General features: G+C 45.6%; 1 protein-coding gene across 1 annotated transcript in view; it reads left to right on the top strand.

Moving 5' to 3' along the window:
* The first annotated feature begins 711 nt into the window (after positions 1-711).
* The window catches only part of sptb (spectrin, beta, erythrocytic), a 63,329-nt gene continuing 38,375 nt past the window's right edge, over positions 712-25,665 (top strand). The window contains exons 1-3 of the mRNA XM_034111923.2: positions 712-939; positions 5,826-6,087; positions 25,451-25,602. Of these exons, the coding sequence (XP_033967814.1) occupies positions 5,940-6,087; positions 25,451-25,602 (300 nt within the window). The 5' untranslated portion in view covers positions 712-939; positions 5,826-5,939. The remainder of the gene's footprint in view (positions 940-5,825; positions 6,088-25,450; positions 25,603-25,665) is intronic.

Raw genomic sequence — 25,665 nt, 5'->3', positions numbered from 1 at the left:
GTAAGTAGGCCTGAGTATTGAGCCCCTGTGCCTTTAGTGCTGATTTAAAGTGTCTGAAGCTCAGAGTATCGAAAACTGTCAATTACCCAAAGCTGACATTGCTTGCTTGCTAAGATTCATACTCTTCTTTCCAATTTTACATCTTTGCAGTGTTTAAATAACATTAAAATGCAGACAGAAAACACATTATGCCTCTGAAATGTTTATATTTTTTCTATATAGTGATAAATATCCAATCTAATTTAAGAAGTGATAACTTAAGGAGCCTGCAATGCATCCTGTGGAAACTTGTCACACGCTTTTAAGAGAAGTATTTTTGTGTTTTGAGTGTTTTTCCCTCCACATGTTCCATCAGTCCAGTGAAGTATCTAAATATATTATTAAAAGTACTTTTGCTTTTGCCCACTGTCTGTAATGGATGGGTATATTTTGTAATGTGAGGCTCTTTCTCCAGGATCTGTCTGCCTACAGGCCTCTGCTCTGTGTTCTGTGTTCAGCATGTGAATGGTCCACAGAGGCAGCAGTGGAGGTGACATTTCTGGGTGGGTGTTGTGTGTGCGATTAGATCCCGGTGGGGCCGGGTGGACTGCATAGTATGTGTGTGGGGGGGGGGGGTCACAAGTGTCTCTGCCATTTAGAGTCACCAGCTCAGTCAGGAATGTCCGTCCCCTGCGCGCTCAGATCATGTACTGGATGCGCCCACTTTATTTTTAACCCGGCAGGGTGGGTCAGACTCTGGCTCTCGGGAATGACCGTGGAGCGCGCGGCGCCTACAGCCCCTATTCCCTCGTCCCCCGTGCAGGACCTCCTCGCTCTGTGGAGACCTCCCCCTGCTATGACCAGGACCCCCGCTGCTTCAATGGGATTATAATTGCTTTATTGGCAGGGAAGAAGACTCAACATAAACACTTTCGGACAGGACAACATCCAGAAGCAACAGTAAGTGCGCTGTTGTTAAATGAAGTTATTGATATTTGGCCAAATACTTTCTGTTCGCGGTCACTGACAGGCTCTCCTTCCATTAGCCTGCTATAGTGTTCCGTTGTTTAAAGTGGAGGCACAAGTTTCCTCCAAACCACCTGTTGGACCGGGCTGATATGTTTGACCGTGACGTCGTTTCCAAAAAGCTTTTTTTAAGAAATGTGCCCTGGTTTTAAACATAGCCTACTCCCGTTTCTTTGGTTTTACTTGAGTCACATTTTGAGTTATCAATTTGTTATCTTTTAGTGTTTTGAGCAGAGAGTCGTTGAAAGTGCGCACAATGACGTCACTGCGCATGTCTGCGCGTGGAGAAGGTCGTTCTCCAAAAGTTATCTCTAATGCCAAGGAGTGGTGGAAACACTTTTTTTAGTAAAATTGTCAGTAATACAATGTAATACTTAATTATTTATAAAGTACTGAATAGAAATTGCACTTGACAAAAAATCAAATACTTGTTGATACTGTAGCTACTTACTATTATATTAACTATTCCTCTTATTTTATTATTTTTAATGATGTATTTAGGTGTATGTAACATTTTAGATTTCCAGTTGTCCGCTATTTTCAGTTTTTTAAGGACTTTATACTTTTGGAATACTTAAGTGTACATTATCTTATAAAACTGCTATGCATATTTATGTAAAATCTAAACCGTGAGAGACCTTGTTACTAAAGCTGTCAAAGGAATGTAATAGCAGGAGAGTATGGCAGCATACAAAGGAAATACTCAAGTGCAGGCACCTCAAATGTATACTTAGTTTCATGAGTAAAATACTTGTACTGTTAGATGTCATCACTGATAGCGAAGCACATACTTTCCATATGTTCACATCTGCTCCTCTTCTTCTTTCTTAAAGCACCTAACGATGCGTATTGCCTCGTTGATCGGAAACAGTCTGGTAGCTTATGAAATAACAAATAAATCAAATGTTCCTTGAGCATAAGAGACGCTCCCCTAAAAGGACAAGTGTGTGTGAGTGTGTGTCGCCATGTCTGGCCGAGCTGGCTTTTGTGTAAACACACTACAGGAATAGTTTACTATTGATTCCCTTATTACCAGGCTAAGTGTCGCTGCAGTCAAAACAATATTGACCACAACAAAGGAACTTTCTCTCTCAGCTTGTATGGATTAAGTCACAGAGTTTGTATGCTCAGTTTCCCCCATATCTCTTCTCATATTCTGTTAACGTACATGAGGAGTAGTTGGTTTTATGTTGTTATTGGCATTTTCAAAGAATTTAAGGGAAGTACATTTTGATGCGTACTCCTCCTCTTCCTCTTTGATATTGATCTCTGTCCACTTTGTGTTTATATCTCAGATTTACTCTCTCCTGGACCTCAGTCAGGTTGCTGCTACAGTTTCACACACATCTCCACCACCACACCCATCTCTTATTTCATCCCCTCCATCGGACTCTCTGTATAATGTGCTCACTCCCAGCCAGATAATGTGTGTGTGCTCCGCAGAGTGCATGTTTCGGCTCACAGGTTACTTACAGCTGGGAGCATTGTTCCCACTTGTATTATTCATCTCTGGTGCTGACTCGACGTTAACAGTGAACCTGTTTGTTGTCGGTTCTGAGTATCAACAAAAGAGGCTGCTGCAGTCCATTACAATCACAAGAAGTGGAAATGCATAGAAATACAAGTTTAATTTAACACCTGTGAAACAAGAAATGTTATTATTCTAACTCCAAAATCTTTTGTGAAATAATTTAATTCACACCTTTTTATAATTTCCCTCCAAACATTATGTGCAGGGCTCCATCCACGGCATCTCTGAAGAACATCCATCTGACATTTTTATTATTCCCTTTGACTTTTATAAGACTTTTAGGAAATTAACCAGCCCTTCTTCGTCATCATCTCACAATGCGCAGCCACCGAAATGATGAAATAGCAGACCATGTGCTAGGTCTTTATCTCGAGGTGATAGCAACAGCTTATTGGACTATCATTTATTTTATGGGCCAATAACAACTTAAACGTTGGTTATTTGTTCTACCAATACCTCATAGTACTAACAACGTATAATACGAGTTATTTTAAGATTACATCCTTTAAGTGTTGGTAATGTTATCTTTGTGGAATTCAGACATAGTCATGAATCAAAAATTCATTATTTAAGTAATTTCCCAAGAAACCTTTTTACTACCTCTTTTATACTTTTTTTAACTGCTTTTGTAAATCAATATTTAACATTTTAGAGACTTACTAATTACTCAGTTAATTAGGGAAGTATCTGAAGTCAATTCTTAAAAATGTAAAAAAGGAATATTGTGAAGACCAACAATCCAAAACTCAAAGACATTCAGTTTAATAGCCAATAAGATAAAGACAAGTAGACATTTATCACGTTTTGCATTTGTTATGGAAATAATTTAAACCAATATCACAATTTCTGAAGATTTGTTTTCGATTGAAACTAATTAATTTATCACCCAATGTTCAGTAGTGACTGTACTGAGATCTGCATGTGCACCAGGCAATGTACGCATGTGCATACCTTTACACATACGCAGCACTCTAATTATAGCCTTTGATTTAATCTTATTTTGGGACTTTTATTCTGCATTAAAGGAGCTCCTCGCTGACAGGGTGACCCTCTCCTAGCTCTGTGTTTTCTTCAAGGACACCACAAGAGCACAGCTCACTATTGACAGACACACACTTCCTGTGGCAGGCGCTGAACTCTGTCCCGGGACTGTCTGTGAGGCCTGCCTTTAATACAGCTCTACATGCTGCCGAGTACACTCTCACTGCATACAATCCCAGCTCACACACTTAATTTGTGTTTGGACACACAGCCCTTTGACATGATTAGAGTCTGCAAGGTTTCTGTAAACAGCTGACGGTTTGTGGATAGGGCTTTGTAAAAAAGGGTTTGTACGGTTTGAGTGTGTTGTGCGGTGGTCCTGTCCAGGTTGTGTGTGAGGTGATAAGGGGATCCCCACGGTGGGTGAAGTGTCCCCGGGCCGATAAGAGCCCTCTGCACAGGACTGATACTGAGCAGCAGGAGGAGGGAGACCTGCAGGCTGCCATCATTGTGCCTCTTCTCCGAGCAGACCTCTGGAGTGAAGCCATATCAGCAGGGACGGAAATTAACGGCATTTATCTCAAGTACTGCACTCACGTACAATTTGGAGTCCCTTGTACCTTAGTCAATTATTTCCATTTCCTGCTTAGTATTCCACTATTCTATAACTATTGCTTTCTCCTGCTGTAAAATCATAAATATTAAGTAGAATAAATGCTAAATATTTGCCTTATTTCTACTCAAAGTGTTATTTATACTGTTTTATTTGATTTGACATGTGACCCAGACAGATAGACCAGGGTGCCGAGTATGCAGATAATGAGATACAGACAATTAAAGCAAAGTAAGAGACACAAATCAATTATACGAACAGTAAAATCTAAATAATAACAGCAGTTACAAAAATGTTGGGGAAAGAAAAATAATATATGATAATAAGGACATACTTTCTTTAGCAGCTGACTGGACCAAAGGCTTTGTGTGGTAGTCTAATTATAATATTAATGTCATCACTTAAATATCTGAAATATTTAAAAAAACATGTCGTGTTCAGCAACTGTTGTAGTGCTACATGATGGCCCTGCAATGCTTTCTAAATTGACTTTCACTTCAGTAGCAATGCAAGTTGCATTTCCCGCCTCATTTGGCATCCCGTGCTTATTCTCAGAAAAAGAAAACACCAAGGTAAACGCCCCAAACACACACTCAACAGAGGGGTGCCCCCCCCCCCGTGCCCCCCCCCCCGTGTGTGTCATGATAAGAGAGCTATGCTGCACACAGATAGAGAGCTATCTGAGCTGCTACCCTTCAACCTGCCATCACACACACAAAGAGCACACACACTGCAGTGACAGTTGAGCACCGTTACACACACAAAATGGAGATTGTGAGGGGCCTCTCACAATCTCCATTTTGTGTGTGTAACTGTAACGGGGCTTAAAGGGAACATTTGAAAGCTACAGGCGAGATTTCGGTGTAAAACAAATATACATAGATCATACAGATGAATCTCAACCCCTTTCCCAATGGGGCTGATACATTAAAACTCTACACCAAAATAAAAACCAAGAGATGGTGACGCGTACAGAGAAAGCTTGATTCACAAGTCAGTCGTCTTTACCCTGTGTTGTCCCTAGATTTGGGACAAACACATATTTCATTATCAATACATCTGCTTATTGTTTCTTGGTAATCGGTTGGTCTTTAAAACTGACCACTGAGTAGAGGTTAAAGGCCTCGTGCTGCCATGTGGGGCATGTGTCAGAAAATGAATGTTACAACGGCTCAAATGTTGAACAATTGCAATGAATTGTCATTTAGAGCCAGGATAAGCAATCGCTTGACCATCAGAAACAAAAGAGCGACTCATTGATAATCTTATCATCTTGTTTCCATCCTCTCAGATCTGAGGATTATATACTTTACCTTATGATGTTCGTCAGGCAAAACATTACAATGAGATGTCACCTTACCCTGTGTGCAATTATAACAAGCTATTTCCTCCTCAAAAAGATGAAGGATGGATCAAGAAAGACACATACATACATCAATGTGTGTTGTCAATGTTAGTTGCAGTCAGTGAGAGTCGCTCGTTAATCGTTATTTGTATGGCCTAGATGGCTAATCATCCATGTCTTCAAACCTCCACAAGTTAGATTAAGCAGATTGTGCCTAACATTATCTTTCTTATCAAAGAAGTGACATCTACTCCTTCAGCCATCTCATTTCGAGTCTCATATGTTTTGAACACCAGGTATTATAATAAATCAAAACAACACCTGTACTGTCTGTCTTACCTCTGTTTCAGACTACCTCCAGATCCATCCTGTCATTTCGTCCTCTGCACTCACCCCCCCCCCCCCCCCACACCTGAGGACACCGCTGGCCGTCCCCTCCGCCGCTCGCCAAGCTGGCCACCGCCATGACTTCCACCACAGACTTTGACAATGCGGAGATCTCGCAGCAGTACAGCCGCATCAACACCCGCTTCGACATCACCGACGAGGAAATCGACAATGACCAATGCTCAGCGCGGCTGTTTGAGCGCTCGCGCATCAAGGCCCTCGCAGGTGAGTGTGTGCACAGTAAACAGGCCTTTCTCAGGCCTTTGGGTGACACATTTCTGAGATGGCAGTGTCTTTTTAGAGACGGTGAGCTATATGTAGTGTAACTATTGGGGGTTTGAAAGTGCTTGAATGTGTAACTGACCTTAGTTTTGGTCAAAAATGCACACTCCAGATGACCCTTGATTTAGTTTCAAAGCTCTCACATTCTGCAGGGTTGTTGTGTGTGTACATGTTACTCGTGGTGTCACAAACCTCCAGCAGCTGAGCCCTGACCCTCCACAAGTAACTGTGATCGCTTGCACATTCCCAGAATGGCCATCGTCTGAGCGAGTTGGACAGCTGCCCTGCATCTCTTCCTCCCACAGCACAGATCTCTGGCATTTCGGGGCTAAGCTAGTAAGCAGGGTCTCCAGCTGTGGGTCTTGGGGTTTTTAAATAGCAGCATTTCTGCGGGGGAAGAACAGAGGGCCACCCCGTGGTTGTTCCCGTAAAGCCTTAGACACAAGAGAGGTCAGTGGCAAGGTGGAGAAACACAAGTTCAGCTCTGTGGAGACGGGAATTATGGGTAACACTGGGAATCTCAAGGTATCTTCTGAAACTAGTGTGGATATGATAGCTGGGTTTCGAGACTGACACCAAAAAATAACGTTTTATTAATATCTAACTTTAGGAAATGTTAACTTTACAAACACTGTTTTGGATTTAGCAAATACTCTTAATGTCTCAACACAAGCAGCCGTTTAAGAACGTTGCATAACAAAGGTAACATTTTGCAAACTTTTTATTTGAAGTTAAAATCCTTACAGACGTCCCATTATGCTTTTTGTGGTTTTCCATTTAGATTTGTGTGCATGTGAATGGTCTGTAAAGGCTTAATCCCACACTCCCCCCCCCCCCCCCCCCCCATACCTGAAACGCCTCCTTTGGACTCCTTTGTTTACTTCAGTAACAGAGTGACATCACTACATAAAACGTGCACTTTTATTGGCTTGTGCTCCAACATACAGTATGTAATGTTGGGCGGGACATCTTTAAGTGGTTGACCAATCACAACAGAGCCGGCCAGCTAACCAATCAGAGCATCAGATTCTGGTTTCAGACAGAGGGTGAAAAGAGGTGCTGCAGTACAGGCAGTATGAGAAAAATAAAGACCTTTTTGAACATTAAAGCATGGAGACATGTCCCAGTAGAGACACAACAGTGACCAGCTGTTGTAGATATTTACCCATTGTAGCGCCAGGAAAAGGGAGTCGGAGGCGGTGTATTCAGAACGGAGTTCCACTCTTTATTATCCATTAATCACAGAGAGGTTAACACATCAACTGCTCTGCTTGACGAGCTAGCAGGAATGGAGGCTAACTCTCCAGGTGTTCCCACTAAAGGGTCCGTGTGGCAACACAATAAGAGAGGTGAATTATGTCCCATAACGTGTCACCACACAAGCCCCCCCAGAATTCACGTGTAAACAAAATCCGTATGGCGGGGAGGAACAATCCGCCTGCCCCCACGAGACCTGCGCACCGGAGTCGGTACAGCGACCTCCGCCCGTGCGGCCCCTGACAGAGGAGGGACCGGAACAACAGGTCCACACTCCCTGACAGGAATCAAAGCCGGGGGTCGGCCCCGTCTCGGCGGCCGAGCCAGCACCACCGGCCGGTCCACGTCCAAGTGAGCAGCCTTCACCCGGTCAACCGAGACGTGCTCAGCCTTACCGCCCATGTCGACCACCAGGTGTTTTTCACCGTGTTCCAAAACCCGGAAAGGTCCGTCGTAAGGGGGCTGCAGGGGGCCTCTGTGTGCGTCGTGACGGATGAAGACGTGCCCAGCCGAGCGTAGCTCCGCGGGAACTTGAGACCCTGGCGCACCGTGCTGAGTAGTCGGGACTGGAGCGAAAGCCTCCGCCGCGTCACGCAGAAAAACTCGCTGGGCCGTGGCAGACCAGGGAGCTGATGCATTTGGGAGGAAATCCCCCGGAACTCTCAGCGGCTGACCGTAGACCATCTCCGCTGTAGAACACTGCAGATCTTCCTTAGGTGCGGTCCTCAGGCCCAGCATCACCCAGGGCAGCTTGTCGACCCAGTTACCGTCCGTAAGGCCGGCCTTGAGGGACGCCTTCATGGAGCGATGAAAGCGCTCGCAGAGGCCGTTAGCCTGAGGGTGGTAAGCGGTAGTCCTGTGCAGCTTGACCCCCAAACTGCTTGCCACAGCGTTCCAGAGCTCGGACGTGAACTGAGAGCCCCTGTCTGAGGAAATGTCTGACGGGGTGCCAAAACGACAAACCCACGTTGCAATGAAGGCCCGGGCAACATCTGCGGCTGATGTCGAAACGAGCGGAACTGCCTCCGGCCAACGGGTCGTTCTGTCCACCATGGTGAGGAGGTAGGAAAACCCCTGAGAGGAAGGCAACGGACCAACCAGGTCAATGTTGACGTGATCAAACCTCCTCTCAGGCACCAGGAAACGCTCCAACGGGGCCTTCGTGTGGCGGTGCACCTTAGCGCGTTGACAAGCCACGCACTCCCTGGCCCAAGACCTCACATCCTTTTTCAGCCCATGCCAGACGAACTTCGCGGCCACCAAGCGCACCGAAGGTTTAACGCCGGGGTGTGATAGGCCGTGCACCGCTTCGAACACAGAGCGCCTCCAGCTGGCAGGGACGACAGGCCGCGCCAGGCCCGTGGAAACGTCACACAGGAGGGTAATGCCCGCGTCGCGGAACACTACGTCCTCCAAGCGCAGCCCCGCGCCCTCCACCTTCAGAGCCTGGACGCCGGGATCTGTGACCTGGTCCGCCGCTATGCGAGTATAGTCCAGGCCCAACTGGACGGCACCGATGACGACTCTGGAGAGGCAATCAGCAACCAGGTTCGACTTGCCAGCCACGTGCTTAATGTCCGTAGTGAACTCTGATATGTAGGAAAGCTGCCGCTGCTGACGTGTCGACCAAGGCTCCGCCACTTTTGACATGGCGAAGGTGAGCGGCTTGTGGTCGACAAACGCCGTAAATTCACGGCCTTCCAGCATGAAACGGAAGTGCCGCACGGCCAAATAAAGTCCAAGGAGCTCTCGGTCAAAGGCGCTGTACCTGCGTTCTCTGGGCGTCAGCTGGCGGCTGAAAAAGGCGAGCGGCTGCCAAGCGCCCTCCACCCACTGCTCGTGCCCTGCGCCGACCGCGTAGTCCGACGCGTCCGTGGTGATGGAGATGGGAGCCGTAGATGATGGGTGTGCCAGCAAAGCCGCCTGAGTCAACGCGGTCTTGACCTCAGCAAAAGCGCCGTCCGCCTCTGCTGTCCAGTCGATCGCCTGGACGGGGGTCTTGCCTTTCAACGCTTCATACAGCGGCCGCATGATGTGTGCGGCCCGGGCGATGAAACGGTGGTAGAAGGTCACCATCCCCAGAAACTCACGGAGCGACCGGGCTGTGAGCGGGCGAGGAAAAGCCGCAACAGCCTCCACCTTCGCTGGCAGAGGTGTCGCACCGCCCTTGGTGACGCGGTGCCCCAGGAAATCGATGTCCGACACCCCGAACTGGCACTTTGCCGGATTGATGATTAATCCGTGTTCGTTGAGCCGTGTGAAAAGGGCTCGGAGGTGGGACAGGTGCTCCTGCACTGAAGCGCTGGCGACGAGTATGTCGTCGAGGTAGACAAACACAAACGGCAGGTCCCGCAGTACCGAATCCATCAGGCGCTGGAACGTCTGAGCGGCATTCTTGAGTCCAAAAGGCATCCGCAGGAACTCAAAAAGTCCAAAAGGTGTTATCACTGCCGTCTTGGGAATGTCCAGGGGGTGCATGGGCACCTGGTGGTATCCACGCACCAGGTCCACCTTGGAAAACACCCCCGCACCGGCCAGATGAGCCGAAAAGTCCTGAATGTGCGGCACTGGATAGCGGTCAGGCGTAGTGGCGTCGTTGAGTCGGCGGTAATCCCCGCACGGGCGGAACCCGCCGTTCGGTTTGGGGACGACGTGCAGGGGGGAAGCCCAAGGACTGTCAGAGCGGCGGACAATGCCCAGGCGCTCCATGGTTGCAAACTCCGCCCTCGCCACAGCCAGCTTAGAAGGGTTCAACCGCCGGGCCCTGGCGTAGACAGGAGGCCCCTCGGTAGTGACGTGGTGCTCCACGCCATGCTTAGTGGTAAGCGCAGAGAAGGTGGGCAGCGACAGGTCTGGAAACTCGGCCAACAGTCTGAGAAAAATGTCTGCCCCTGACAGCGAGCCCGACAGCCCGTCGTACGCTGCGCTGCCAAGTGTGCACACGAGGGAAGAAAACGTCAAGGCATCAATCAAACGCCTATTCTTAACGTCCACTAAGAGTCCATGAGCACACAAAAAATCCGCTCCGAGGAGGGGAAAAGAAATGTCCGCTGTCACGAAATCCCAGCTGAAACGCTGTCCTCCGATGCACAAACACATAGGCCTCACGCCGTACGTGCGAATGGGACCGCCGTTAGCCGTCGTCAATCGCGGTCCGTGCCCCCCACGGGCGACGTCTTCACTCGACGCTGGAACTACGCTCCGTTGAGCGCCCGTGTCACACAGAAACAGGCTCCCCGAAACGCTGTCGCTGACGAAGAGGAGCCTGCACGTGCCGCCGACGCTCAGGGCCACTACCGAGCGCCGGCCCCTCCGTTTCCCGGGGGTTTGTAGCTGCACGCCCTTGTCCCGAAACGTGCGTGGTAAGAGCACTCTCCGGTGTCTCCACGCCGGCTTGCCACAGCCGTTTCCGGCCCCCGCCATGCTGTCTTGACTGCAGATGGGCTGCTGCGCGTCGCGGCTAACGTCTCTGCACCGGGCTGTTGTGTAGCCAGGAAAAAACGATCCGCTTCCTCAGCCAAGGCACGCGGCTCCGTGACAGGCGTGTTGGCCAGCGCCGTCTGGACCCGGGGAGGCAAGTGACGCAGGAAAATCTCCGTGAATAAAATCCGGGGATCTTCCCCCCCTAGCAGATTTAGCATTTTCTCCATTAGCTGAGATGGCTTGCTGTCTCCCAGGCCTTGAATGTCAAGTAACTGGCGGGCCCTCTCCTTAGCAGATAAGCTAAATGTCTTAAGGAGAAGGGCCTTAATCGCCTCATATTTGCCATGATGTGGGGGGGCTGCGATGAATCCCACCAACCTGGACGACGTAGAGCTGCCCAGCGCTGCTACCACATGGTAGTATTTCAGGTCCCCGTCACGGACCTGTCGGCAGGCGAAGTGCGCCTCCACATGTGCGAACCATGCCTCCGCGGCGTGCTCCCAGAATTCCGGCAGCTTTACGAACACATCGCGTTCAGCCATGCTCGTTAATTTTCCGGAAACTTTCTCGGAAACGTCAGGGTCACCAGTGTAGCGCCAGGAAAAGGGAGTCGGAGGCGGTGTATTCAGAACGGAGTTCCACTCTTTATTATCCATTAATCACAGAGAGGTTAACACATCAACTGCTCTGCTTGACGAGCTAGCAGGAATGGAGGCTAACTCTCCAGGTGTTCCCACTAAAGGGTCCGTGTGGCAACACAATAAGAGAGGTGAATTATGTCCCATAACGTGTCACCACACCATACTCTTTTGAAAATGAAAAACTGCTTTGACAAGTTGTTTTGAAATATTTGTTTGTTCACAAGGAACATTTTTCATGATCAAATCCTTGTCCTTCAAGATTTCAGAGCGGTTTGATTGGATTGTTCCTGTGGTCTTCTGCATGTTTTAATAGATCAGGTCCCAGAGTCAGAGTTCCCGTTAGAATATGTTTTCGCCACTAATGAGTGACCCGACAGTAAAACTAAACTTATCTATAACGAGTTTAGGTAGTTTGAGAGGTAATTCAAATAGCTACGTGTGATATTCTAACCTGAAGTGTGTGTTTTGTTCCGCTCACCGCTGCAAGTGATTATGCAGAGCTGCGTGTCGACTCGTCAGCAGCAGCTGATCTCTCTCTCCCGCCAGATTAGACTTCACTCGCGTTTATGTCCATATCGATCAGATCTAGCTAGTCCTAGCTAATGATATGACTACCTGAAAAGACACCTAAACAATAAGCGTCGCTATGCAACCGGGTGAGGCCACAAAGCTAGCGCAGCATTATGCATTTGTTTACATGCATGCCCACCGGAACCCCGAGGCATTACCAACAGATCAACGCACAATCAACCCATACAGGACATCTCTTTCTCCACATGAAGTGTTAGACATTAGAATTGACTATTCTTGTCTGTCACATACTCTTTTGTCTGTCACATAAGTGGCGCAAGTTGCGCAACTGATGCGGTATTGCGCTAAACGGAAATTATTTTGAACGGACACTTTGACCGGAGAGACTTAGATTTGCCGGTCTTCAGCATATTTTACCGGTCGTAGTCCGGTAATTACCGGCTAACGGGAACTCTGCCCAGAGTGTATTGACCACTCCGGGCAGAAAAAATGACCTTTGTGGAGAGGAAATGAGTCTTTTGATTACAGCATGCGCAAAGGCACTACTTGAACTTTGTTTCTTATTAGGTTGTCTTCCACTTACATGAAAGCTGTATACACTAGCTAGAACGTTGTGTTTATGTGAATGCATTTCCTGTCAATCACTTGGGACTCCTGTAAACTATACTTTTTCTGGCAGATTTGCATCATCTCAGCTGCCAGACATAGTCTCACTGCGTAACACAATTTAGCCATACATCACATTCTTATAGAGGCAGAGGTGAGCAGAGGGGTATTAAGTTAAGTAATGCCAGATGACGCCAAATCCTAAACACTTCATATCAAAGTAGGAAGAAGGACTTCCCATTTCGAGAACCGGGACCATCTGAAGGGGAACACGAATGCACCTTTGGGTTTTGCTATGTCTCCGCTCTCCGAGTGCCACTGTCTTTGTTCTTGTGTTCAAAGGAGGAGGGGGAAGTTCTCCCCCAGAGAGCAGAGCCCTTTCCCGCTGTTTATACCTTTATGTGAGTGCTTGATTTATATGAGGTAGGAATTACAGATTGCAATTACATTAAATGACTATTGCTGAAAAATTGCTGGTCATAAATACTATTAATTTAAGACTCAATACAATTTAAGCATTTACTTTACAGGAAGTTCAAGAACTGTCTGATTTGATACCAGTACACGATTCTACGCAGACATTAAAGTCTGTGAAGACGGATTCAAGTACGGCCAACATGTTAAGAGTTGTGTCCAGAATGTTTATCGGGCAGCGCTCTCACCACTTTTGGTTCTGTCTCTTTCTGTCTCTTTAAGCGGTGAAGGCTTCTGTGTGGGTGTTTGTGATATTGTGTTAGAGTGCTGCTGCACTGATGTTTCTGTAATGCAATCAGTGTTTCCTGTCAGAGAGAGAGAGAGAATGAGAAAGAGAGAGTGGTAGAAGAAGGGAGGAAAGTCGTGATAGAGGCAGGAGATGAGAGAGGCTGTGAATGACGCCCGCTGCTGAATTACAGCTTGTGAACTCAGAAATATGCACTCAGCATGTTTGCAAAGCACATATCGAATACCCGGTCATGTACACTGCTCCTAACATACATGTAAAAGAAGGTGCGTTCCTAAGAGGTGGACAGTTTTATGATGGATTATTGGCTCGGGAGATACACTTCACATTCAGTGATGCACCGACTGTGTGGGAGTGCCGGGCTGAGGGAGGGAGTCTTGCTCGCACGTGGACGTATTGAAAACATATCGTATGCATGGATGGGGCTAGAGAAACCAGTCTGAACCGAAAGCTGGCTGAGCCCCCGTGCCGTCTGCGAGTGGGGGCACGGCATCATCACGGCAGCAGTGAGGAGAGAGTGAGGAAGAAAGAAAGAAGAAGGAAGGAGGGAGGGAGGGAGGGAGGGAGTGAACACGAGAGGGATCTGGAAAGGAGGACAGAGAGCCAAGAGACAGAGAAGAGGAGAGACGTGGAGTGCCAAGCTCCTCTGCCGGCTCCAGGCGCTGTTGTTGTTGTTGTTGTCGTTTCGGGGTCAAGATGAGCAGCCCCTGCCTGCTGCGCGCCACCCCTTTAAGCCAACCCCGGCTCAGAGAGGTCAACATCAGCCTGAAGGCCAGCAGCAGGGAGACCCCCGCCCCCCGGACCAGCAGCAGTGGGGGCACTAAGGAGGCTGCCAGCCGGCCCTACACCCTAATGGAGAAGGAGCCCCCTGTCCGGGTCGGCATGAGCATCAGCCGGAGCAGGAGCACCCCCCCGGTCCACCGGGCCCAGAGAGCTGAGAGCAGGAAGACCTCCAGGGGGGGCAGCAGCATCAGCAGGAAGCTGCAGGACCCCGACCCCAACAAACTGGAGAGGAACGGCACAGTCCTGCATGGCCCGCTCTCCGTGGCTCCAGCGGGACCCCCCGCCTTCTCTTCGTCCTCTTCCTCATCCTCCTCCTGCACCCCCAGGCGTCAGCGGGCCTCTCACCCCCACCACCCCCCCGCCCTCCTCTCATCCTCCTCGGCTAAAAGTATGAAGCGGGCGCGCCGGCTGAGTTACAGCACCTCCAACATCTGCTTCAACTCCATCCTGGATGGACGCTTCAGGCAGCTGCAAGGTAACAGGGTCCTGATGGAGTGTGTGTGTGTGTGTGTGTGTGTGTGTGTGTGTGTGTGTGTGCGTGTGCGTATGCGTGTGCGTGTGCGTGTGTGTGTGTGTGTGTGTGTGTGTGTGTGTGTGTGTGTGCGTGTGCGTGTGCGTGTGTCCATGTTCTCCTGCCTTGACTGATTGGATAGAGAGATATAGCACTTTTCCAATAACGCCCCCCCCCCCTACCTCAACCTGTGAAAAGTGAGAGCCTCCGAAGCGGCGGCCCTTCCATTGAACATATCGGGGTGGTAATTTATTTATTTTTCAGGAAGCTGTGGCTCTGCCCCAATTGTTCGCTGACTTGGCTTTGAATAATTCATGAGCAAACTCCTAACAAGGTTGTGATGTGTTTCCCTTGTGAGCTCCATTTTCTTTATAATAACAATATTTGAGCGAGTCGCCTATTCTCCATATGGCCCTAACCTTTCACAAACTGTTCCCAAGAACAAAGCATAAGTGTTTTTCCGTACCTCCTTTTATCCTGCTGTATGAAGGCGTAGGCGGTGTTAAGAAAGAATCAATTTCTCTGGCGGTTTTACTTCTCCCTGCCCGAGTTAAGGTTTTCAGAGAGAGGTTTGCCGTCACTGTGGATTGCCGTTAGCTTGCACTATATGCTATCCAACCCGCTGATGACAGGAGTGCATTAGTGAGAGCAGGAAAATGGAGGAGACGTTGCAGGGAAACATACTTTTTTTTTTTCTTCCTCTGCTAGATTTAAAGTATAGACTGATTGTGAAGACTGCAGAGTCAACTGTTACGTGAAGCAGCAAACTTCCGAAGCTTTCCCAAATTAGAGTGGTTGTGCGGAGCCAAGTGTATCGATCCACCAACTGCATTTCATGGGATTCTTTTGACTTTTTATTTACCCGTTATTAGGGAGATCTGGTCAAGCCTGCAGAATGAGGTGAGACAGAATGACAATAACAAGTATTACATAGAAAAAGAGCGCTTTGCATTTATTGATTTCAACCATTCGTCCATTTCCGTTCGTCTTTCTTGGAATTTGACATACTCAGCGGTGAGAGTACTTCTGCCATGCTTGCAGTAAATTCGTTTTTTTCAGGTCCTTTCATGTTTTGTTGTGAGATGTTGACCTCTGACCTTTGACATTTTTGCCTTTTCCCGCCAAGTATGACACATTTGGTTCTTCCACTATAATTTACCGTTTAAAAAGACAATCTCTTAATGAGTTTTACCCTCAGATTATTCGGAATGTAGCTTTTACTCCTTTAATCCAACATTGCTCTAAACAGATATTGCATTTTTTATCAAGACCTGCTGCCTAGAATACCAATAATTCAGCGTTGTTGTTGTTGACAGTCTGGTCCTTGAATGTATTGTGTTATGCTAATAGCGGCTAATGTAGCATAGAGCAGCTAGCCTCAAGCGTATTATATTTCAAACTTGTAGACTTCACACTTTCTCCCCACTTGTCACTTCCTAAAGTGATATGACTTGAGGCCAGGGGCGGACTGGCCATCGGGACGTTCGGGACGAATCCCGATGGGCCGGTACTGAAGTGGGCCGGTCGGACGATGTGGGCCGGCCGGTAACCGGCAGGGCTCGACATTAAATGGCCCGCTGGCCCGGAAGCACTATTTAGACACCCCTGGGCCAGCATAACGTACTTTCCACTTGCCCGCTCGGGCCACTAAAAATATAAAAATTGTCCTGTGGTATTGGTATTTTGACTAGCAATTTAGTTAAATTGTTTCGTTTATCAACGCTACAACATAGCGTTCCGTGAGTCGGTTGTCGTTGTTGTTGGGTGAAAAGCAAACAACTGTTTGCTGCGGAGCGCAGCGGGAGCAGGCTCCGGTGAGCGGGAGCGCGCTGCTTCACTACAGACTATCGCGCCACCTAACCATTCGCCAAATGTTTTTAATACCAGCGGTAACCGGCCAAGCGCCGGGCAAAAAACAATCTTCAAATAAAAGAAAGTCACCGGAGGAGTTAAAGGAGAGTGACAGGGAGCATGAGAAGAAGAGGGAGAGGAAGTTTCAGCCAGCTTGATCGATGGAGTTGGCTGCAGTGACGCGTCCTAAAACCCTTTTATAATCTATCGATTAGATTTATGATTCGAAAATTATAAAAGTAGGGTAGACATGTGGAGATTATCCGGCTGAACAAAACGTGCATTTATCAAACGGGTTTGTTTTCCACAGACCTTATTTCCAGCTATTTTCCAAAACCCTTGTCGAGGGAACCAGCAGCTTACTTCTTGGTTTTAGGACGCGTCACTGGCTGCACCTCTCAATATGATGCCAATATAAACAAGGTCTTCTGTCGGCTCTGTACATCAATGCCGACCTATGCTGACAAGTAAGTGAAGAGTAGACAATATAAAGGTATTGGCAAAATGTCCCAGCAGTTTAGGATAATGAAGGTTCTAATCAAATCTATTACATAGCCATTACATGTCTAACTCCTAATGACAGGAAGGCAGAAAGTGCATTATACAAATAATAATAATAATAATAATAATAGCAGACATTTTTTAACAATGACCACAATATCATTATTTTAATAAACCAAATATGAACAATTGAGGAAAATGAGGAAGAACTGATGATTTAAAATGTTGTAGTACAAGTAGTAATGTCGTTAGTGCATACATTACTATTGCAACAAATGTGTTAATTTTCTTCATTATTAGTCGATTTTTTTTTTGGACGAATGCTCCGGGCCAGTGGTTACAATGGTGGGGCCAGTGATAATACAAGTCCACCGGCCCGGAGGTAGACATTATTTACCCTTAATGTCTACCGCTAGTAAATTGTCTACCCCCCCAGTCCCCCAGTCCCCCCGACAATTTACTAGCGGTATTTACTAGCGGTATTTACTAGCGGTACCGCGGTGGGCCGGCGGTACCGAAGTGAGCCGGTCGAGAGTCCCGGGCTGATTTGTAGTCCCAGTCCGCCCCTGCTTGAGGCAGTTTGTAAGCAAAGCTCCATTTGATGCCACACAATGCTTTGCACAACTTATTTTCATATTAGCAATAGTTCTCTTTTAAAACAGACATTAGTGGAGTCGCAATACCTGTATTTGCTTTGCTCTTTACAACATCGAGAAACCTTGACAGCCTCCAATGTTTGTAATCCAATGTTTGGCTTCTGCTGAATGTCCATTTAAGAAGCGGAGGTAATTCATCTAGTTATAAGAAAGCATGCAAATAAGATGTTGCCTTGTGAAGAAGAAGCCTTCATCACAGTTGGCATAGGGGCATGGTAAAAGGCACACTGAGGGTAACACACATTTGATAAAATAAAACCCAAGTCATTGTTTGTAGTGATGTTACGTATTGCGCCGAGGCTTCGGAGCGTGTGTCGAGTAATCCCCGAAGCTTTTTGTGAAGCACGTATCGAGGCTTGTATCGTTTTGGGCCAGTGACGTCATCCATGACAAACGAAGCCTCGCTGCCTGTCGATACTGCTTCAGGAAGCGATTCAGATCGGTTGAACCGTTGAACCCATACAGTATGGTTGAACCACGACGCTCATATTACCCATTGATGTATTCAAGAACCATAATACCCCTCCTGTACCCGGCGGGCCCGGGGACACGGTGGATTAAGAGAGCTCAGACCCTCACTTATAGAGGTCGGAACATGTCATAATAAATAGATACAAGCATAAATAAATGTAGGAATAAAAACATCAAGAAATACAGGAATACATATGTTGCAGTGTTTTCAGGGAGCTTCAGTGTGTGTGCTGTGGCTCAGCTGGAAAGCAGTTGACTCATGACCGCAGGGTCGCTGGTTCAACGACTCGTCAATACGTATTTTTTGTAGTTTATAAAATCTACAGCTAAATCAGATAATGTAGTTAATAAATGTATTCTTTGAGATGGTTTAGCCTTTCTCAGGCTACAACATGGTTAAGTTTATGAATATTATTAAGGAATACAAATCCCTCTTTGCAATGTTTACCAGCCTCCTTAGGCTTTTCAATCACAATCATTCAACTGGAATAAAAACAATATTGCTAACATGAAAATATGATTTCATGTTCGTTATTTAGAGTTATTCTAAGGCTTTACTCAATGGGAACTCGGTATGAGATGGAGCACACTGTTGAGATGTCCAATCTGCCTGTTTTACACACTTTGACCAACAGGGGGCTTGTGTTCAGATGAAGCCCATGATGAAGCCTCATGAGATGAACCCTTTTGCGAACCAATTGGCTGGAAAGCTTCAAAGCTTCATAAGGCTTCATCTCGCCATCACTAATTGTTTGTTCAAAACTAATTTATTGGAAGTCTTTTTGCAAGTAACCTGCTTACCCTCTCCTTCAACGTTGTGAAGGCCAAACAGAGCCACAGAAAGAAGCAGCCTTAAGTAGAGGCTCAATCAGTGGGAACACCTGTGCTCAATTGGAGCATACCATGTAGTGCATGGGCGCGGGTGGCACTTTTCTTGCAAGTATACAAATGTTATTGTTTGGGGCTTCTGTGGTCAAAGAGATAATATGTTGACCTATTTTGATTTGGTGTGTTTGGGTAATTTGTCGTGCATTGTGAATGTGTTGGTAGATTAGAATGACATTGGTTAGGGGTATAAATAGTGGATTATCCTATGGGGAGGGGCTTAACATGTATAAAACCCTGGCCACAAGTGTTTTGAGGGGAGTCTGACTGTAGCGGTAGAGCAGAGAGGTACCAGTTATATGTCCTTGACCTGTAATGTATATATGAGGTTTTTGTGTTCTTTCTGTAAAATCCTGGTTACTTTGTGTTTTTTCAGCACGTTGGCTGTCAATCAAAGCACCTAAGGATACATTTTTCGTGACTCTAGCCATCTTATTTAATGCCTAGTTTTTTCATTGAACCTTTTTGTAACATGCCTCTTACAAGAACACATGTTGGTGTCATGGCTGTTGGACAGGTAGCGCTGGCGGGGCCACGACTCGGGCCTGTGGCTGCACTGGTCCACATCCAGTTAGAGCTGACTGGGAAAAGACGTATGAGCCTGTATACAGGGAAAAGCCATCAGCATAAATAAGTGATTGGGCCTTCACCGGAGTCAAAGAGTGGAGGAGAGATTACACAGTGAAGGCATGTGATACAGAGAAATGTTTAGTAAGGTTGGCACTGATATGCAGGAGGATGAGGAAGCTGGGAAGTTGAGGAGTGCAATGTGATGGAAAACTGTCAGAAAAGTTACTGCTGCACTTGTTCAGAAATATTTAATTCATGTTAAAAGACTTCTGTTACACCACCACAAAGTACAACTGAAACATTAAACATACAGTAAAGTTGTGGTCAAGCCTTGTATGAACTATTAATACTGCTTTTGTATTTATGAACAGTACCTAAAGTGATAAAAAGACAAGCCTCCTTTACAGCTTCAGTTCAACCGCAAAAAGTTTAGAAAAAGTGTGGCTTTCATTTAAATCATTTAAAGTAATATATAAGGACTGGTTGTACACCAAGTTTGATACGAAGACTTCATATAGATATATTTATTGATGTTTAACACACATTACCTACTGGGTTCGTTTTTCTGACTTTAAAATCATTTTCTACTTTTCTCCCAACTGCTGCTTGTTGTTCCATTTGACTGTCAGGTTTCTTTATGTTGATGTCTTCATAGAAAGTCTCTTCATAAAGAAAGGACATTCAATAGGTTCAGGAGAGCACAAGTTATATACAGTATTTAACATATATTCATTGAACATTTTCAGGCAATTGAGAAACATTTATATACTCAAAAAGATGGTTGAACCAAATAATTCAATGTCAACAAAAAAATACTTCAAATATGGTTTACAAGGAAGTAGAATAATCTACTGCGTGTTATTGAACCCAAACACGTTAACTGAACTGAACGAAGCTTGAAGATCTTGATATACAAATAATGACATCTCGAGTGGTATTAAATATTATTTCACTAATAGTTTATATTCTGCCCTCCAAAGTTTGAGTTCACACCATATACTCCAGACTTAAGGCTTTGGAGCGCAGACACAGAGAGCTGATGTCGCATTGACTTTGTTGAACTTCACATCTGGAGACGGCAGAAAACAAACGTCACTCCTCCCCCCTTCTATTATCCAATGCTTCCTAAAAGCACTGTGTCTCCTCTCAAGGTCTCTTCTTGTGAGACGATACAGGAGAACCACGTGCACATTTTGGTGGGTTGAGCTTGTAATTGTCCTCTTTTTCTGCCTCTACTGTAAGTCCTCTGCAGGCAGCACCCCAAATACTTCAGGAAGAATCTGTCACAGGTTTCACTGCACATTACATGTTACTTGTTAAACGCTTTTATCCAAACCGATTTACATACTCAATACTGTGGGCAATCCCCACAGAGCAATTTGGGGTGAAGTGTCTTGCCCAGGGACACAACGACATGCAGTGGGGTTTGAACCCGTGCTCCCTGATCCCAGCACCAAGGCTCTACCCCCCGCGCCACACGCCCCCGCATATCTTGTTGGATCTTTTTGTCCGTGCTGAATCGACACCGACATTCCCGTTGGAGCTTTCAGTTATGTGCATGTTTTAATTGCCATTACTTTTTGATGCCGTGGTAATCCGTGACGACGTAGCGTGCTGTTGTTCTGCTGAGGGGAGCAGAAAAAGCATGATTTATTTACTGCTCTCTGCTGCACCACGTGTTTTACATACAATAACCCCTGATTTCCTCTCTTTACTGATGCTGAGAGTGGAGCTGCATACTTTAGTCGGTGCTTACTCGGTCATTTTTAGAAACTGTATGTAATGTATCTTGTTCTGTTTTCCTGTTGGGTCTCTGCACATTAAATCTGAAAGCCTGCATCTCAGTCCTGCTCTCCATTACTTCCTGTCTAGTCTGTCTTGTCCTCCATATCCTCTTTTCTCTCTTCCTCATCTTCTTTACCTTTGCTCCAGTCTCTCCTCCAGTCTCTCCTCTTCTCATACTCTGCTATCTTCGCTTTAACCTTTAAACGGAAATCTTTAACCTCCTCTCTCTGCCTTCAGTTCCTTCCTTTCTCCCTCTTCTTCTCTTCCTCCTCTTGTTCCTCGCTTGTTCTCCACCGCCTCGGGGTCTGAATCATTTATTACACGAGTCATTAAGGATGCACTCCTTTGCACTCCATAGTTTGGAGTCATATTTGGGTTGAGGAATAAATAGGGCAAACTGTATCTGGCAGACCGAGGGGAATTGTCCACATGTTGCAGCATGACAGGAGTGAGATGTGGTTGGCCTGATACACTTAAAGGAGGTGTGTGTGTGTGTGTGTGTGTGTGTGTGTGTGTGTGTGTGTGTGTGTGTGTGTGTGTGTGTGTGTGTGTGTGTGTGTGTGTGTGTGTGTGTGTGTGTGTGTGTGTGTGTGTGTGTGTGTGTGTGTGTGTGTGTGTGTGTGTGTGTGTGTGTGTGTGTGTGTGTGTGTGTGTGTGTGTGTGTCTGCTGGGAGCTGTGGGGACAATCCAGATAACTGTAGTCAGGTTGTCTTGTCCTCCTTACTCCAGATTATTCTAAAAAAAGAGCTTCAATTAAAAAACAAAACATCTAGGGCTGCCACTATGATAATGATGATTATTTTCACGATTTATGTGGTGTACTAAATGTCAGAAATAGTAAAAAAAAAAAAAAAGGCCGATGTTTTCAAGTGATATCTTCATATATGAATACAAGCCTTTTTCTGTCAATCAAACAATCAACTAATCGCTTTAATATCCAGGACCAAAAAACAATAGCATGTATACATCTACATATTCTGGACACACTTTCCATTCTGCTTAATATTCTGTGATTAATAAGTGAAGGTTAAAATGCAGACACTTTATATGCATACTAAATGCAGATTCAAGCACACACCCACTCACAACTCCCCCGTTCCCCTTCACATTAAGTCTGTCCACAAACAGTATCAACAGAGAGGAGGACATCGGGTCACATCAAATAATAATAAATGATATTTATAGCGCCTTTCAAGGGACCCAAGGTCGCTGTACATGGTAGACAAACAAAACAAACAGACAATCAACGGGCAAACCAAAAATAAAGGAAGCCGGAGAACCAAGAAAGGGCTCGGGCCCGAAGGCCAGGGTGAACAGGTGTGTTTTTATTGATGATTTGAAGATGTCCAGGGAGACAGCATTACGGGTCTCGGCAGGAAGTGCATTCCAGAGGGTGGGGGCCGCAACACTGAACGCCCTGTCACCAACAGTTCGGAGGCGAGAGCGGGGGATGGAGAGCAGGCCCGTGTCTGAGGACCGCAGACTCCGAGAAGGGGTGTAGGGATGGAGGAGGTCCGACCGGCAGCCAGTGTAGGTGGATGAGGGTGGGGGTGATGTTGCCATGGCTTGGTGCGGGTGAGATATGCTAACATACGGTCCCTGAAAGATTGGTTTTATTTTAGCTGCTGAGTAGGAGGCATATCTGCCATGCACTGAGATATGATTTTTAAGTGTGAGGAAGATGTGTCACCGCGTGGGCACAGCTCATCCTCCCAAAACCTGTCCAAGTCTGACACCAGATCTCTGCTTCTCTCCGCCCTGTCGATCCTGAGTTTTCAGACAGCATTTCAGTCAAGGACTCTCAGCATAAGTACTGTACACCTACAATTAAAGCTACAGCGACCTAGTTTACTTTTTATGTATGTGATGTTATTATGCAGAAGTACTTCGACTCAGCAAACAGGATGAGAAGACATGGATGGTTAAATTCAATCTTTTCCTCGAGGTGTATTTATTTGAGAGGTTTATTACCATACGATAATACCTTTTTGTTAAATCAAGTCTAAAATGTTTTTTCACAGCTGCACTATTTGCAACATCAACAAGGAGAACTGGAGCTGCTGTCATGCAAGGAAAAAAATCACACTCGAAAGTTTTTTAAGATGTTTGAGACAGAAATAACTCCCCTCCCCCGCTCCAATTATTTAGAACATTAACATTTAAATTCAGCAATTTTGCATTAATAATATAACGTGTTAGTACATTTTATAGGAGCTAAAATCAAAAAGAAAGAAAGTAAAACGCACATTATCATAAAGTAGGACTCACTCATAATGAGAAGTTTAATAATTTAACATTTGATTGCCTTTTGTGATAATAAGGAATATGTAACATTAGACACTGAGGAAACGGGTAGGTAACCAAACAGGTATTGATAAAAGAAAAAGCATTTTATGAGGTCATTAGTACATAACAACAATTGTAGATGTATAATATTAAAACCGTCATATTATTATCAAAGTGAATGACTCCCATATCCGTTAGAGCTGTCCCATTGTTTTGTTATCATATCATATTTTAAACTTCATAGCATCTTTTAACATTACAAAAAGTACATCATTTGTTATCTTTCACTATTTTAGTGGCATTTATTGACGTATTGTTCTCATTAAAATTACAATCACTTAAAAATACATCTGTTTTGGACCAGATATTTGAAAGTGGCCTCATTTGAACTTCTACCCACAATGACCCAAGTGTAACATTACATCTGCCTTTGCCAGCAGGCCGCGGTGTGACGAGGTTTAATTGACTTTAATTGAAGTTTGGGACATGATGGGTTATTCAATAGGTCCTGCAGAATGTTAACATTTCTCTATGGAAAGTCCCAATTCTATCAGGGTCTTTTAATATTGACCTGCCGATCCAATACAAGATTTTTAAATAATGTATTTCTTTACAGTATAACAGCTGCACAGCATACTGAGGCTACAGTACCTGAAAATATGTGCTTTAAGAAAATACAGGTTACATCTCATGTGTTCTTTAATGGATGATTCCTATACAGTAATAATGTGAAGTGTGTTGAAGCGTTTTGCATATCATCTTCTGAGAGGAGTGTTGATCTGCTGTGGCGCAAACTAAATAAATGTATGCTCACAAGGTGCTGGTAACTATCTGAACACCTGTTAAAGGTGGGGTAGGTAAGTTTGAGAAACCGGCTCGAGATCGCTAGAATTTGAAAATACACAACCGGAGAAAATCTGCCACTTCCTTACAGAGCCCCTCCCCCAACACACACGAACGCGCACATGACCAATGAGGGCACGAGATAAGTGTGTGCCCCGATGGAAGGCTGACAGGCAGGTAGGCCATCCGGATTGGTTGTACTTTTTACAGTATTACGGCTTCTACAGATGAAATTTTTTTATGGATTCTTTGTCAAAGCACTTAATGTATTCATTGCTATCGGGATGTTAAGAGCATTCCATGGAATATAACAAAAAGTGTATCTCGAGCCGGTTTCTGAAACGTACCTACCCCACCTTTAATAGAATACATAGTTATATTCTAAATAAAATGTATGTTATTTAAAAGATTACTCTCTCATTTAACTCTTAAAACGCAATGAAACTCAGATATGTAACGCCCTTTGCGGTGTTGAATAAATGATACATTGATTTGTATTCTACATTCTCTCAAGTCTCTCCCTCACATATTGCTTGTTGCTCTAATAGAAATGGTATTTTGTTGAAACAATGTTATTACGTTTGGAAACGGATCTGTTTTTTATTGTACGCTGCAGTCACAGAAATAAAAGTCAGGGCCCATAGTCTCACTCTTGGTCCTTGGTTATGTAAACTATATTTCTTTTAGGCTGATCTAAGAAAATGATGATGTCATGTTTTGCTGCAGACAAAGCTGACGAGCCAAAATACATAACTGAGTTAGCCCAGGCTGTATTTTCTCAGTAACATTCATAAACACAACTCTGCTCTGGAGATGAATTAAAGCAGTACAACGTGTCTGTGTTCAGAGCAGATTCTACTTCATCAGAAGAGCCCTTTGGCAGGACTTCATCTCCGCCGTCTAAAGTGGTGCTGCTTCTTAGATGTGAAGTTATTTCATTATTCATGCAGCTCATGTTCTCTCTTCAACTTTGCACTCCTGTCAGATGAGCGCGAGGCGGTTCAGAAGAAGACCTTCACTAAATGGGTCAACTCCATCCTGTCCCGGGTCGGCTGTCGAATCTCTGACCTCTACCTGGACCTGCGAGACGGACGCATGCTCATCAAACTGCTGGAGGTGCTGTCCGGAGAACGGCTGGTAAGAAGCTCCCTTGTTACCTTTGTATACTTGTCTCTCCTTTTAACTCTTTGCATTATCCGT

Source organism: Pseudochaenichthys georgianus, chromosome 22, assembly GCF_902827115.2.
Source record: "Pseudochaenichthys georgianus chromosome 22, fPseGeo1.2, whole genome shotgun sequence".
Lineage (NCBI taxonomy): Eukaryota > Metazoa > Chordata > Actinopteri > Perciformes > Channichthyidae > Pseudochaenichthys > Pseudochaenichthys georgianus.
This window is presented reverse-complemented; position numbering and strand designations above follow the sequence as displayed.